This window comes from Colletes gigas, unplaced genomic scaffold (assembly GCF_013123115.1).
Source record: "Colletes gigas isolate AHSC1104 unplaced genomic scaffold, ASM1312311v1 Colletes_gigas_Sc00037, whole genome shotgun sequence".
NCBI classification, from domain to species: domain Eukaryota; kingdom Metazoa; phylum Arthropoda; class Insecta; order Hymenoptera; family Colletidae; genus Colletes; species Colletes gigas.
Window position 1 is genome coordinate 1,503,667 of NW_025106666.1, and position 16,967 is coordinate 1,520,633.

The 16,967-nt window shown below is 37.1% G+C and overlaps 1 protein-coding gene across 1 annotated transcript; it reads right to left on the reverse strand.

Annotated features, from left to right (window-relative positions):
- Positions 1–897: 897 nt before the first annotated feature.
- Positions 898–16,616, reverse strand: LOC122402565 (caskin-1). Its single transcript, XM_043405459.1, has 7 exons — positions 16,208–16,616; positions 7,370–7,648; positions 6,728–7,051; positions 6,271–6,608; positions 5,562–5,948; positions 4,966–5,418; positions 898–4,802 (listed from the first exon to the last, which is right to left on the reverse strand). Exons 1-7 carry the CDS (start codon positions 16,221–16,223, stop codon positions 4,545–4,547), a joined length of 2,055 nt encoding a protein of 684 aa, XP_043261394.1. The 5' UTR covers positions 16,224–16,616; the 3' UTR covers positions 898–4,544.
- Positions 16,617–16,967: the final 351 nt, after the last annotated feature.

Sequence of the window (16,967 nt, forward strand, 5' to 3'; positions counted from 1 at the left end):
TATTTAAAGATCTGTGATGAAGGCATCATAATTGGTAAATCAAATAATATATTTAAACAAATATGGAAAATTGGAAGATCCTTGAGGAATTATAATATGTAGTTAGGTGGATAATAAGTTTGCTGGAGAAAACTGCAGCAGTGACACATATGTTTGTACAAAAACTATGACTAATTTAATAGAAATATGAATATAATTAATATATATTCATATTTATATTTTTATTCGTTATTTATATGTATAAAATATTTATATATATATACACGCATACACATATTCATATGTATGTATGTATGTATGTCTGTATATATATAATACGTATACACACGTAGAAGCAACGCGTCTTTAGGAATTTTGAATTAGCTGTTCAAAAATTAGCCAATAATTGAATTCTCTTTACATTATAATTCTTTACTGACTATTTGTATAAAAGAAAAAGCAGTAAGTCAAAAACAGTAGAAGGTAAAAGATTCCTGTGATTATGAGAATTGTGCTATAGATACCTCTGAAGTTCTAATACATAATAATATATAGAATAATTAATGTAATGTATTATTTTAAGTAAATATATTAATGTGCATTTTAAATGCAGCCAATAAACGCATTTCATTTGTCTTCTTTCTATAGGAAAATAATAATTGTAAAAAGTAAGAAGAATGGTTTTAGTATTAAAAATAATAATTCTGTTTTTGAAGCATTTCTAATATTTTATTGTAATACAAACGTTACTATTTATATGCTAATGCTTCACTTCCTGATGAAACACGTCGCATAAAGTATTTTTCATTATTATCGTAATCTCTTCGCAAGCGAAGTATCTTTTTTTGCATAATCAGGAATTACTATACAGATCTACAACTTTGAACATGGTTTACTTAAAATAATACTTGTGAAACGTCGATAAAATGATTTTCCATATCTTCGGTGCACACTTTACAATAGAAATATTCCCAAATAAGTATTGAATATAAAACTGGTAATTATGCACATTTAATGCTCCAAGTGTCCTTTACACAGATCTCATTTTGTAGAGTATTTAGAATTCCTGATGTTTATGTTTATTTTACCATATCGTGATAACATGAAACTACAATATAAAAATCGGCAGTGTGCGTTACCTTCTGTTGTGTTTGTCAGTTTATATACTATGAAAACAGATTGTATATCTATTCAATCACATGGGTTAGTGTAAATTGTTTCATTTCCTGCTAGTATTTATTAATTATCTACTTCGTTATTCGCCAAATTAGCATTAATACTATTTCAATATTTGCGTCACCATAACTCTTTACTTTTTACTGTTAATTATTTTTGTATAAAATACATTATATTTTAAACATGAATGAATGAATGATTCGTACACTTTCATTCTGAATGTTTACCTTTATAAGATACTCATGTTTAGTGCGTTCAATTTATCGCTCTAATATTAATAACAGTACTTATCCTTTGAATGTCCAAAACGTAAATAATTCTTTATTATAGATACAAAAACAGATTTGCACTTATTAATCTTTCGAGGATTCGATCGTTTCTTTTATTCAAATGCACCGTTTAAGTATTTAGAATAGCACAAATTAATGATATTGTTGAAAGTAATTTGGTGCAAAAGCTTCCAGTAATTCATGGAACCCTTTAACACGTTTGCTGCCGAGTGAAATATTTTGATTTCTCTCTCGATCCTATACATACTTATCGTTCTGAAATTGTTTGAATTTTTCACCGCAAACAAGTATATCAATAAGGTTCCAGTAAACATAAAAAATTAAAAACATGCAAACCAATGAAATAAACAAGGAATGAACTTGATGCAAAGCTCGACAACGAACATGTTAAAAATACTAAAAACGAATCAATTGTTATAAGACTTACGTATGTGTATACAGTTAAACAAATTTGCGTCGCGTATCGATATTCGAACAAATTTTCCAACTTGCATTGTAACGATATACAATAATAATCAAAAGTAAAAATAGATAGTCATAAATTTTTTAATTTGCAGCACCGCAGAACATTTTTTCCTAAGTACACTGCTTAAACTGATATATAATACATATATCTACTATATACCTACAATAGTTAACAAGTCTGCAGGCCACAGTAGTGCAGCCCTGATGTTTAATCGATTAACTTAAGTCTTAAGTTTATTTCAAAACCTTGTATATATTCTACCATGTTCTCTTCTCATTATGATATAGTATAATTGGATTCGAATATGAATAACGATCCATATTTTAAAATTAAAAATAAAATGTATCAAAGGAATGATAATATAATTCAGTTCACCGCATTTATTTATTTAAGTTTTAATTATGAAACTGATTCGTACAGAGACAACAACAAGTTTATGCTATTTAAAGGATGTAAAATATCTAGTTATTATTAACGTGTCACTGTAACACCATATACATTTATGTACGAGGATCCAATATTCAATATACGAAATGAAAAATAAAATATTATCGTTTTAATGAAAATACAGGATGTTGTTAAAAATGTGATCGAAGATTTGTAATATGTTGACCAGGAAAATATACATCAAAAATTTTTTACAGAAATTAACGAATATTATATATCAAAATCGTCATATATAAATGTATGTACGGAAATATACAAGGTGTCTTGCTTAACACAGACCACATAATTATCTTCTTCGGCTGTGTCAATGTAAAAAAATGTTTCATACATAATTTGAATGGTTCAAAAATGTGAATACGTGGAAAAAAAATTTTCATTAGGATGTCATTGTTTTCTAGAGATTTTAAAATCACGGATATTCTTTTTACATACAAGTACATATTTTTTTATACGTAATATTTGACATTATGTATGTATTACTGTACAAAAAGATATCCGTGACTGAAAATTGCTAGAAAAACGATGCTCGAAAGAAAATGTTTCTCGCAATATGTTCATCCTCTAAAAGTATTGAAATTATGTATAAAACATTTTTCCATGGAGTGAATATTTGCTAGCATTATCTACCAAAGGAGATAATTAAAAAATTTGCTTTTATTAAGCATTTCTTCGGCCATCGTTAACTGGAACATTCCGTATGTATGTAACCATGTGTTTTATACACATATTGTTATAATAAAGTCTATGCATAAAATGTTATGCACAAGTCTCGGTACTTATCAGCGTCATATTTAGATTTAGGGGCACCTGAACAGTCTGTATCGACAACATTCCACTATTATGATTACTTTGATTTCGTACGTATAGGTGGATACGTTGTGTATGTTCCACATGTTTGTGTGCACCATATAACGATAGTGAGTTACATACGTCACTATATTAGTACGGATAATAAATATAAAATGTTAATTGGCATACAGCGCATATGATTCTGTATTAAATCGTATTATCTTAAAATTCAATTGGCAGTCAAATGTCTATGTTGGTTTGTTGTTCTCAGTCTTACGAGAACTTTTTGAAGTTCAAAGAATGGAAGATGTAAATTTTTTCATATAAACTATCGCACTCTTATAGAAATTGTACCATAATATAGGCAAACATATAATTATGCTTCATTATCAAAACAATTTGACTTAGTAATATCCGTCTTTGACAGTATTGGAAGAATTACTTTATTCTGGAAAAGAGATACAGAACTTTACTTTTTCGTATCATACTAATCTCAAAATGTCTAACAGTCCAACAGTTATGAAGGTCTCGATCTATCATGCTATCGTTTTAGCAAAGGACGGAAGTGAAAAAGGAAATATATTAGCTGGAATGTATATACGTTGATGTTAATGAAATTTCCAGAGAAAAAGTATCAGTCTTTGTGCTGTGTAATTGTGAAATTTACGCTTATTTTATGGAACTAAACTACAATTATATTTTTTGTAGTTCTCTATTTATAAGGCATAAGTATCAATCATACTTATTCAGTGTTTCTATTTATATGTAATTTCTCCCGCATAAATACACATTATGAAATCACGGGGACTCGGGTGCCAAAACCCGTTGTATAAAGCAGGCGGCAAACACCCGTGATTACGATATTGCGTTTGATAAAATAAGTAAAATTAAAAGGACAAGGATTTGGAAAAGAATGGTGTAAGAAGTAGTTTGAGAAAATATTAAAATGAGAAAGATTGTGCAATATTTAGGTGTCTCTGGAAACTTCATAGAAAGTTGATAACATTTTGGTAGAAAAATAAAAGGCTTGATTCTATGGAAAAATAAAATATAAAAAGAAAGAAGTGGAAACCCGATGAAAGTGAAATTACAAGAACGTGGAAGGGCGCAATTCGCTACATTAATTCATACACTTACAACAGGATATTATTCTTTGCATAGTATAACGTGTGTCGTAGATTAATGTAACGAAAAGTAGTATAACGTTTGTCAAGCGCCCAATATTTTCATGTTAAAACGATCGTTCCATAGTCTTAAGAATTTGTAATTCGCGTTTATGTATGATACTTTCCTATTTAATTTTGCAAATGATATTCGCCCATGCTCCTATTGCCGAAATTGTATGCTTTGCGGTAACGTTGTTTAACGTAAGTAAAAGAAGACAATGACAATTACGATTACGAATTAAGACCCTGACGTTTTTCTTCTTCAAGCATAGCATCAAGTTCATCGGTGAGATTGGCAAGCATATTTCCAATGTCGTTCAATACATCCGCCGGCTCGCTTCCACTGGAATGATGGCTCATTACATGACTCTGAAGACTGTTGTTAGAATTATTACTTGCATATTCTTGGACTCGCGCAGACCTCTGCTTTATCGTTCCAGCATTTTCATTTGCAAAAGGAATTGAATCGGATTCTGTACTGGAACTTGACTGTAACGAAGATAATATTCAAAAACATTAATACATGTATATGTATACGAAATAACAAACGTACACTGATTTACACAGATAAATCCTTGCATATCACTGATGCAATTGGAATTAAAATAGAGACATAGAGATTTTCAAAAGATGTTTGAGAATAATAGAGTACCTTAAAGCTGGCATCGGAACCATTGCGATGTTGCAAAGCGAGAGAAGCTATTAATTCATGTTCTTCGTTAACATTAGCATTGACGCTACCCCACGAACGGGACATCGAAGAAGGTGGTCGATTCATTTGCGGAGGAGTCGATGATGTTGGTGCAGGTGCTGGTGGTGGTGGTGAAGGATGATGCAGTAAGTGACGATGTTGATGATGATGTATATGATGATCGTCGCAAGAAGCAGTTGGTACAGGTCCACTGCAATCTATCACAACATCGCCAACACCCGACCCTCCAACACCAACAACGGAAGAACTACTTTCTCTAGAACTTTGTCGTCTTGGAGGAGATGGAGGACAACGCTTCGGAAGATGTGGACTACTTTCTAACCCATACGTTAGTTGATATTTGTTATCGAAGTCTCTTGGCAATGACTTGAATTGCCCTGGAGTTGCTGTGACCTGCAAACAAAACATATTTAGCCCTTGACAGATCCGTAAAGACATCGAAAACGGAAGAGTGTCGAGTTATCTAACATGAAAACATCGTTAAGGATATTAAGGATGACATTAGCAACAAGCGTATCTTACAGATCCGTTATTACCTTGGCTACGGGTCGTGGACGAACAAGGCAATGTCTTGGACGTGGAAGCGTTCCACCACCAGCTTCCACGATCGAAGTATCGTTTGTAGGGGTAAGATCACCATCCTCGAAACTGCGCGGACGCCATTCAATCGGTTGTGGATGCGTAGAAGGTGCTGGCGATGGAGGATACCCAAGGGGCGCATCTTCTAAGCTCTCTAAGGATTTTCCTCGCGAACCAGCCCGTCCAACGATATTGTAATCGGCTGGCAAAGCAGCGTACATACTCCTCCATGCAGTACCGGACGTGCTATCGCTTCCTCCTCTCTGAAAAGACCTCAAAACAGGTGACGAACAATCCTCATCGGGTGACGGCAAATCAGGACCTCCTCGTTGGATAACAACGTCCTAAAAGTATAATTAAAGTTGTATGAATACGAGGCAACAACAGTATATTAAGGATTCTTACTTACTGACCTATACTTGAGGAAGAAAAGTATTGTAATCACATTTTGACTATAAGAAAATGTTAAGTAATCACGATGCAGCCGAGAAGGAAGAGCAGGAGAAAGTTATTTCGCGTAATATTTCGTTTTCGAGACAATTGAATTTACTAGACACTATCCAAAGGTTCTTAAAATGTATAACGAACAGCCGTAACATTATACGATCGATATTTTTATTTGTTCTCTCTGTAAATATTGCAAGCGTTGCAAATGTATTTGTTTACCTGCGTATGTCCGGGATGTGGCGGTAGTCGTGCGAGATCGAGCGGTTGTATACGTTTACCGGCACGAATGTCTTTAACTCTTTTAATCGCCAACAATAACTTCTTCTGATGGCCCAATCGAACAATACCGATATCTTCGAGATCCTCCCAAGTGAGAGTCGTTACGTCTTCGACCGAACGCATACCCTGTTGATGAAGAGCGGTAAGATATTCTTCGAGTCGTAGAAGCCTAAGCCACTCCTCCAAGGAACCAGGAATATGTTCTGGCAAGCCATCTCCAATATTTAAATTATCTATCTCCGCTTTCAATCGTTTTCTATGATTAGGCTTCTTAATTCCTGTAAACGCGTATAATTTTAATTACTACTATTCTTCAACGTTAACTTGCGTTTCTATTACGTTTCATTCAGATGCGAATAGATTCGAAGGATAAATGCTGAATGAAGTGTTTGTCTACCTATGCCCGTTAGATCTTCTGGCGTCATACGCGTTATAGTAGCAAGATCGTAACCAGCGGAGGCAAACAACGGAAAGTATTCTTCGAACTGGAGTTCGGTCAACCAAGCATGAACGACATCGAGATCTGCCGGTCTATCGGGATGACTGCCGAGAGAGCTTATAGAACATCTGGGAGACGAAGCGAGCGCACCAGGTCCTCTAGGACCCAGATGATATCCGGAAGCTCTACCAGAATCTAACGAAGCGGTAGAATGCCTGGATCCAGAGCCAGACCCTGAGCTACCCGGGCTATCTCTGCCGGGGCTTTGAGTCATGTCGATTCCTAAAAAACGATCAAACGTTAAAGAAAAATACGTTATTTAGGTAAATTAAGCAAAAATTAACAAATCAGCTTTGTTAGAATCCATTTAAAAAAATGAAAGCGAAAGGTATTTTCAAGAGATAAATTTAAAAACAACGACACGACCATGTTCTTACGAAGGCTCGTGTTATAAACAAGTAAAATAGTCGAGATAAATTATAAGAATGTTAACGTAAGTTTTCGAGACGAGATGCAGGTGTATCCCATTTTGGTATGCAAAGCCGACGAGCACGATGAATAAACAACGTTATGGAACGTATACGGTATCGAGCATCGTACCTTGATCCTCGGCATGAGCATATTTGCCCACGACCGGTGGAAAGGCGAAGCCAGGATGAGTGAAAATAGGTCCCGGACTCTTTCCAGATGGCATCCCGTAAGAACCATCGTCAGTCGTTCCGCCAGGTCCGCTTCCGGCAAGGAAACAGCTATCTTCGCTGCTCGCATATCCAGCGGAACCAAAAGAGGAACCTGAATGTCGAAACACATCGGGTACAGCCGGCGGTGCCACTTTCTTCGCCTGGGTCACTGCTTTGGACGGCCGGTTCATGCCGCCAACTGCATACACGAGTACATAATACATCCCTTTATTATTCAATTACACGAATTATTGTCGATCATTGCGACATTGACGACTAAACAATAGCAAAGTTTTCTAGATGCAGATAGAATGAAAAACGGATATTTCTGGCAAAACTATTTCGGGCTGAACGTTAACCCTTGGCCTGTGGCGTCTTCTCGATCATCCTAAGGTTTCACCGATCGGCCACTTACAACAGATTTCGAAGAATTTAGCCGCAAGCTGTTAAATTGTTTCTAAAAGAATGTTACTTTCGACGTAAAATTATCCATCGTTGATGAAATTAAGAACATAAACATGAATGATGATGCTGTCTCAGAGATTAAGGTGTACGTTTGGTTTTGCGTTTAATCCGTTTCTGTATTTGGGCCTCGATAAAGCTAACGAAGAAAATACTTGTGCGCGCAAATATGTGGTGCGTGTGGCTCACAGAGTCATTAAGACACTTGAGAAAGGTTGTGAAAGGTCGACTTTTAGGCACGCGTGCCTAGCCGAGAGAATTAGAACAAGTCGAATTTGTTCATTTTAGTACAAGTTTCTTTTTTATTTCTATACTTCGTTTGCAGGCAGACACTTATGGTACTACTGTTATTGCTATTAAAATAACAATATGATGCTATGGTCTTGGATACACTAGTAATTATATTATTGCTATATACAGTATATGTATATTACTACTTTTTGATTACTGTCGTGAAAATAGAGTTCTCGATTCAGGCCTTAATTGTCTATACACGTACTAACGCACGTAACCAGATTAACGTTACGTAAGGTACGCAGCAACCTAGTTAACTTGCTTTGAGAGCAATTGAAAGAAACGCGTTCATCATGTATCATTCGTAGTATCGTTATTTCGTCTTACTTTTATTACTTGCTTACGGAAAAACGTAGCGTTAATATATTGTTAGTTTTTCGGTTTCATTATGTCCAATATTATACGTTTACTGGATTATTGTATGATTTGTTTACACGAAGTTACGATAGACCAGATATTAACCTTTCAAGCAAGTGTCCTAATTCTTATAATCGGTAGCGTACAGAAGATCGGTTCCGACTAGACGCGATACAACACCGGATACGTTCTTCTACTGTTTCTTGGTACGGAATATACAATGCGTGCCCTAAACAGTCTCTCTGGTATAGGACGATCTCTTGTCATACGTCGATTCCGTCAAGAGGTGGGAGGGTGTTTTTGTGACATGCAATTCTGCCACGTGACACTATTAAACGTATTAGACCTTGCAACGGTCGCATCATACCTTATGCGACGATGACTTCTGTTAACCATAGAGTGCCGAACAGCGCCATTCCACGTCGAATAATGACGGCGCGATGTGACGATGTATTGCTCAAGCAGACTCGAGAAACAACGAACTTTTCATTACAGAATTATTTATATTCATGCACGTAGATCTTTGTTACGTCTAACAAAAATTTAATTTGGTGTACTGGGTCGATATTTTTCTATACAAAGTAGAAGGAAGCTGCTCGGCACTTTTGTGAACGTATTCCTGCAATGTTGCTAGTATGTTTAGTAATAATTTACACCACCAAAGAAAATGTTACACTAAATAAATGTTAGACTAAAGTCTATTATAATTCTCAAAAGTAAAGCACTTTTTGCTTTCAGCAATATCGATGCACAATGTTTTTTGCTTTTACTGAAATATCAATTTTCTGAATTTACAGGTACTCTTGCTGTTACAACGTGCATACTAGTTCAGACTTTCATCGCGCCATACATGGTATATACAATGCTTCATTTCCAAGATAATCGAATTTGAAAATTTATCGGATTCGCGTGTGATCCGGCGCGGCACGTCACGTCTGTCCATTACTTGCTATTTCTACTTGTACCGGTGTTCAACCTATACTTACTCTACATATACTTGTCGATGCAGAATCTACCCTTTAGAACGTTTAATAATTTCGTTTAACGTTCGAAAAGTCACCTTGAATCTAATCGTCTCGATCGGAATACTTTCTCAACAAGATATCTGTATCTACGATTTAATATACTGGGACCTTTTGCTGCAATCTTTACGCTTTATTCCCTATATCGTAACGTTACGAACCGGATGTTCGTCGTTTAATTTATTCGACCCGTTTCCCATGCACGATTAGTCGGGCAACATTGGCAGGGGCGTTACACTTACGGTGCATGAGGTTCTTCCAACTGCCATAAATCGCCTGGATGCACTTGTCAAGAGGAGTAGCGGACAACACTGCACTCGTTCTACGCGCACTCAAGTTGCCTTCGGAACAGCTTCTGAACAGATTGCTGTTGCTTATCGTATAGATCACCGAACCGTGTCCACGGGAACGGAGTTTATTTTTCGACATGTCGAAGATTCCGCTCGGAATCCAGGCTTCGACCGCTGGATCCCGAAAACTTTTGTACGTCGACGATAATTTCTTCGAAGGCTTCTGTAGAAAGCGTTTGCCGGGTGGTAAAGGCGGGGGGCCCAAGCAACTCGCCACAGCAGTGATCGCCATTTATGGTGCAAGTAATTTTCTTTCGAATCGATCGTTTCACGATTATTTGCTATTTAGAAAATTTACATAAATTTCGTGGCAGGTGCCTGCGAAACTGATTTAACAGCCTGGAAGTTTCCTTATATTAGCTTCCAATAAATAAAATGTCGTAATTTCGAAATACATATCCCCATGATGTAACAAAGATGACATATCCTTTGAAGATTATAATGTCAAATTGAACCACTTGAACGTATCCACTCCATTACCATTTTATATTTCACTTGGCGCGATAAACGTGTCAAGTTAAACAAATATATGCATGTATATGACATTCGCTTGTTGGTGGAAAAATTTCACAACTTTTAACGGGTGTCAGCGATTTCCAGTGACATGCGAACGCTATGGCTGGGAGATAATGCGAAGAAAACGACAGACATCGCCGGAGAAGACTGTCAAAAACGTTCGACGTCGGGTGCAGGTTCGAGTTAGCGACAGCAGCGACTCGTTGTTGCGGCGAATGCAAAGAGGCGAGGTCGAAGGTGGGTGGACGAGTTTCCGGAGAACGGCGTAGGCCGCCCCCGGTAATGCTTCTAAGCGTAGGTACCCGAAAGCGCGACACGTGAAACAACTTTCCACGTGGAAATATTACAAGCAGTGGAACGGAGAAAGACATTTACGAATGATCCAAGATTCAGGGGAACCGACGCTAGGCTGAATCGATCTAACAGAAAGATGAGCACACGTAGGCGAAATGACCTTCAAATCTGTGCGGTGTGTTTTAGATGAAAGAAACAGAGAGGATTAATTGGTGACAAGATGTTAAGAGACTAAATATAAATTCCTATCCATACACACCTAATTATCGTGTAAATTTCAGATTCGTACACAAGATTAACGAAACGAGATGCGAAGAACGCTCGATTAAAAAAAACTTGGATTATCGTACGTAGATGCCTAAACCAACTGATTGTCAGGGAGGTAGAAAGAAACGGTATAGGACCCATTGTTTGAAGTTGCTTCGCAAGATAGTGCAGGAAACGAAGGGTGAGGGGGCCCGGTCCGCCCACGACATCTCCACCGTTTACGTCGACCCCACGAACCACCGTTCAACCGGATTTCCCCACTGGGCCTTCTCCCCTTGAAGCGACCATTGCTTCGAGCTCGAATCAGCCCACAGCGTCCAGATCCTCGGTTCCAGCGACCAGCAACACTACCCCCGAAGCGGTAGACCTTGGCGATATCTAATAACTCAGACGAGGATCTCACCGCCACCCCTTTCACCCAGTAACACGCAACAGATCTCGCCAATTTCCAACTCATCCTATCGCCTATCCTCGAGAACAGAAACAACTTCTTCCAAACCACGAGGCGTGACAATTAACTGTGGAAAACAATTGTCTTTTCTTCTTCTTTTTTTATACTTCAATTTTCTATCTAAATTCTCGAATACGTAATGCCGGCCTAAGCGGGTAGATTCATAATCATTTAGAAATTTAGAATTTATTTCAATTAACTCACGATCGATATAAAAATAAGGTGGACAGACGAGTCGTCCGGTTATTGCTCTCGTTCTACCAACAATTTCATGGTTATTTTCTTCCTTTCTTCTATCGTGCTCGGCTTCAACCTCTCACGGGTTTACTTGGAAATTCCTTGAACAATTATTTCGCAGATAACAAGACTTTAAAAAGTGCAAAAAAGAAACAAGATATCGGGGAAGATCGAAGAATAACGAAGATTCGTAAAAGTTGTGGGTGAAGGGTATATGTAGTGAAATGTCTTTTTGCTGTTGACTAGATAATCTTTATTTATTCTAAGCGTAAGCTAATTAAAGAGACGGATCGAATGATCTCGTCGTACGCTTTTCTAATAATCGTGCAGACCGAGAAGGTCGCGTCGCGTCTTCTTACCCAGGTCATTAACGCACCAGGCCCTTGAGATGCACATGCATCTCGAAATGCACGGGCCTGGCCGCTCGCTCGAGACCTCAGGTAGTCACTGGTTTTTTTCTGTACGTACGCGTGTACGCCATGAAGTGTTCTGAAAAAAGGGCAAAAAGTGTTAGAAGCCGAGTTAAAAATAACGATCCTGTATTTACGAGTAGAAATGATCAGGGCTTGAAAACCGTTATAATATAAATTTAGGTCCTTGAAACAGTTACAAACAATTTTTATTCTGAATAATTTGTGAAGAATCTAATTTTCCCATTATAGGAACACATAATGGAACATAAGAAACATTAATGTTTCTTCCAATCCATAATGCCCATCGTCAGTCTGCCTTATATCGAGGAGGAGAGTAAACCGACGACTCGTTCGCATTTTAAGATATCGGTTAAAGAAAAAATTTAAGTAATAAAGGCAGCTTAATACGAAGAGTGGAAAGCAGAACGCGAGGCTGAATGCTCGTCGAATCACGAAGGATCCACCGGAGAAACGGAGATGAATGCCATAAAAGAAATGTTTTTACGACCCGAGGAGCAGTATAGATTGAGATACATACATCAATTATACAGGAAATGGTTATTCGAAAACGTATAAAGGAGCGGTAGAAGCTAAACCGTATGCAAATCAGGTATAAATAATAAAAAATGAATACATCAGACGTGTACAAAAGCAAACAGAGACACGACTGTGTTAACTCACAAAACAAATAACTTAAAAGTCATCGGTGGAAAAAATAAACTCGCTGGAAAAGGTTAAGTATCTACTATGAAGTAGCGTTTCGCAGAAATTGCGACTTTGTAGATAAGATTAGAGATACAATCTACGCTACATTCTAGAACTACGATAGATAAAGGACAATGTTAAGTCATAGAGAGGTTTACTGACCCAAGAGCGTACAGCATATGCTATACACCGTTGGAAAGGTCTCGCCAAGGCGAATCGACTGATACCATTTTTAACTTCGATATCAGATGGGATAATGTCGAAAAATGTCCTCAAAGTTCGAGATTTTGCGGTTTTGAACAAAAGAAACCGGTAGTAAAAGCCCATCCGGCCCGAGGGACCTCGGGTAGGCACCTGAGGAAAAACCGAGGGGTGTAAGCGATACTCTATCAGATTGGGACGGCAAATGTGCCCCACCACCTTCATTTCAGTGCCGTGTTGGGCCTGCGTTTGCCGCATGGGCCCCGTTCCAAATGCCCAGGGCGAAATCGCCAATGGATCAGTTGGTTTCATGAACATAATATATTCATGGTATACAATTCGCAAGGTATAAGTTGGGAATGTGCAGGTTAGTATTCAGACTAATGCGTCACTTACAATAGTGAATGGAGTGACATTTTATTGATTGAACGAAACATAATGATGTGAATACTGAATACTAACCTGCACATTCCCAACTCATACCTGCGAATCGTCTATCATGAATATATTATGTTCATGAAAAACAACTGATTCATTGGCGATTTCGCCCTGGGCATTCAGAACGGGGCCCATGCGGCAAACGCAGGCCCAACATGACACTGAAATGAAGGTGGTGGGGCACATTTGCCGTCCCAATCTGCTAGAGTATCGCTTACACCCCTCGGTTTTTCCTCAGATGCCTACCCGAGGTCCCTCGGGTCGGATGGGCTTTTACTACCGGTTTCTTTTGTTCAAAACCGCAAAATCTCGAACTTTGAGGCCATTTTTCGACATTATCCCATCTGATATCGAAGTTAAAAATGGTATCAGTCGATTCGCCTTGGCGAGACCTTTCCAACGGTGTATAGCATATGCTGTATGCTCTTGGGTCAGTAAACCCCTCTATGACTTAACATTGTCCTTTCTATAAGAATATCACTATTTACTGTCAAAAGTTCATTTGCAAAAAGCTGCAAGACTGGAATTAGCTGAAAAAATACTTATGTATTTGTTTAAAAGATGCTTTGCAATTTCAGCAATGCATCTATGGAAGAATGTTTACAGTAGTATGAGAGAGCGTCGTCTTAGATAGCTAAGATTGTCCTCTATCATGTTTGTTTAACTTTGCTTGGAACAAAGTTACTTATATAAATAACCGCGTCTATATAAATAATCATTTTCTAAAGTAAAAATGGAAAAATATATGATTGGCTATTCGGTGATACGCGCGCGTTGTGAAAACATGAATCGTAAGCATATTCTGTCTGCAAAGATAAACGACGATCGGTCGAGTCGTGTTGCTTGCAAATCGGACGTTGGTTGTTTCGAGAGCGAACAAGAAAGACTTACGTTTGCCTTCTTTCTCGACTCTCCGAACTTGTCCGAAGTGCCTAACTTGCATACACGCGACTTTGTGCACTAGTAAGTACGAGTATATGTGGTGGGAGAAATCCACCGTGGACCTCGTGTGTCCGATCCGACATCTCTGGCCCAACCACGGGCTAGGAGTGGTGGGAGACGGTCCCAGGACTGACCACACCCGCCGGTTTACGCACGCGCATTTCTTACTTGACTCTCGCTCGATCAAACAATACGTAAAGTAGAATCACGTTATATCGCCGCTTGGTCCGCTTCTCTTTCGTATACATTTTCACGTGCACGAATGTCACTCCCCTACCACAATAGCGTGGGCTTAGCGATTCACGCGCGCGTTTCAATTCACGTGGAAGAGACGTTTAATATATCGCCGTTTATAAGAATTTTACTTTCTTACTGCCTGTATGCCCGTTAACACGATTACGTTTAAATAGTTGAATGGATTTCAATGAAATTTTATATTTTCCTATCATTTTCCCATCGCAACATCCAATTAGATTTTCAGCAATATCAGTACACAGACAATATTGTTTACTTTTAAAAACGTTTTAAATAAATCTTACAGAGAATTGAAATTTACGTAAACAAACATATATATAAACAGAAAAGAAAAGAAATTGAAGAAATTCGGTAGAAGAGAAGAATTATAAAGAGTATTGTATTATCATAAATTAATTTGAAAGCTTATGTAATGGAACAATAGTTGCGATGTCTAAAAATCAAGTGTTATATGAATTAATATTTTTTGTACACATTTATGATTTTCACAAAATTCATAATGCAATTATCGAAGTTTGATTTACAATTATTTATTTGATTTCAAAAGATTTTAGATTCTCTTTTACATTTTTTAATGGAGTTATTTACTTTTTAATTGCGAATTTTTAATACATGTTTCTCGAGACTTCAGCCAACATAATATGCCTCTTTAATTATTAAAAAAATCAGATTATTTTTACTTGAGAAGAAAGTACGCACATGCAGTGATTGTACCCACTATTAGAAACACTTACGATGTAATTTTGTTTATACTTAATATACATGTATATATGTTTTACGTGTTCTATAATTTTGGGATTTATCTATCCATGTATTTATATTTTTTTGCATGGAAATTGCTGAAATCAGGACAAGGCATCTTATATTTTGTTCAAAGAACTGATAACATAAGGCAGAAATAAGGCAACTTTATATTCTGCCCTTATCATTTGTTACTTTAATCGTACATGAAGACATATTAAAACAGATTTGTTTTTATATTGGTCAAAAATTCTAATACATTTATGTAAGTAATTTAATTGTAATATTTTTGACTCAACTTATTGGTAGATAGTCGATTAAGCTACTTTCTGCGAACGAGAATATATTGTATTTGCAAAAGAAACAGAAAGTAACAGTAACAACAGCAAAATAATAATGTAAAAATTAATAATTTTGTGCTTACCGCAACAAGGAAACGATTGTATTTTTATTATTTAATTTTGGAATTCGTTATGCAGTAGAATATGTTTAGATATAGATACGTGATTATTTGCATGAGTTTGGTACGTTTGCGAAATTTGTAAAATTGCGAAATTTAATTCATAATGTAACGAAACTTGTACAGAATTTTTGATAAAATGTTAAATAATTTGTCAAGTGGTCGTAAAAAATCACACTATACGCATCTTTCCACGAAAGTTTGGAATCGTGATCCTCGCAACCTACAAAGAATTTTACGGGGCGAAATTAATTTAACGAACCGTGAAAAAATGTATTCGACAGAACTGTTTGCCATCGTTTACAAATATTGAAAAATATCGTTGAATATAGTTAAGAAAGCATTTGGTTTACCGCTAATGCGCCTCATGGCGGCTCACGACACGGCTCGTATCCAGAAAACGTTGAGCTGGTTAATCCAGCAAGGTATGCAAGTCTTCCTGTTCACTATAAACACCATGCCACATGTAAGAACACCGATCATCATCTACGCCGTGCACACATCGATTTTAGAACGCAAGATTCTCGCGCCATTGTCCCCAGACGAAACTTTTCTTGGACAAGGAAGATAACCTGCCCCTTCAACACACCGTCTTCTCCTATTACGTTAACGTGGAATAATAGAAAGTTGCTTCAAAGAGGAGCAACATATTGTTAATCGTGATTGGAAAGATTTTCTTCTTTGCAAATAACGAATACAGTAAAAAACGCGATGATTTGATACGTACTTAAACGCAAACGAGAAACGATGACTGAACAGAGTACAAACTACTTCGTTGCGACTTCGCACGTAGCACTGTCGTGGTTAGTATAGAATGCCACCGTTAGAGTGCTCAACCGATCGGTAACGATAAATCTGTCCCTTGTATGGATTTAGGTTTTGCCAGTAAATTGAATATCGCTTTCTTCAATTATTTTTCAATTAATTTCATCGAATATTCTGTTAATTTCTCTACGTTTACTACAAGCTGTTATAGTGGTGTTTGTTTATAAAGTTCCCCAGTTGTGTTATGTAACATTCAACATGCATAATAACATTTAACTCTTATATTCACATTGATTGCACCCTCTTTATACTCTTGAAACGCAGGATTTCGATTGCATTGCCAATACC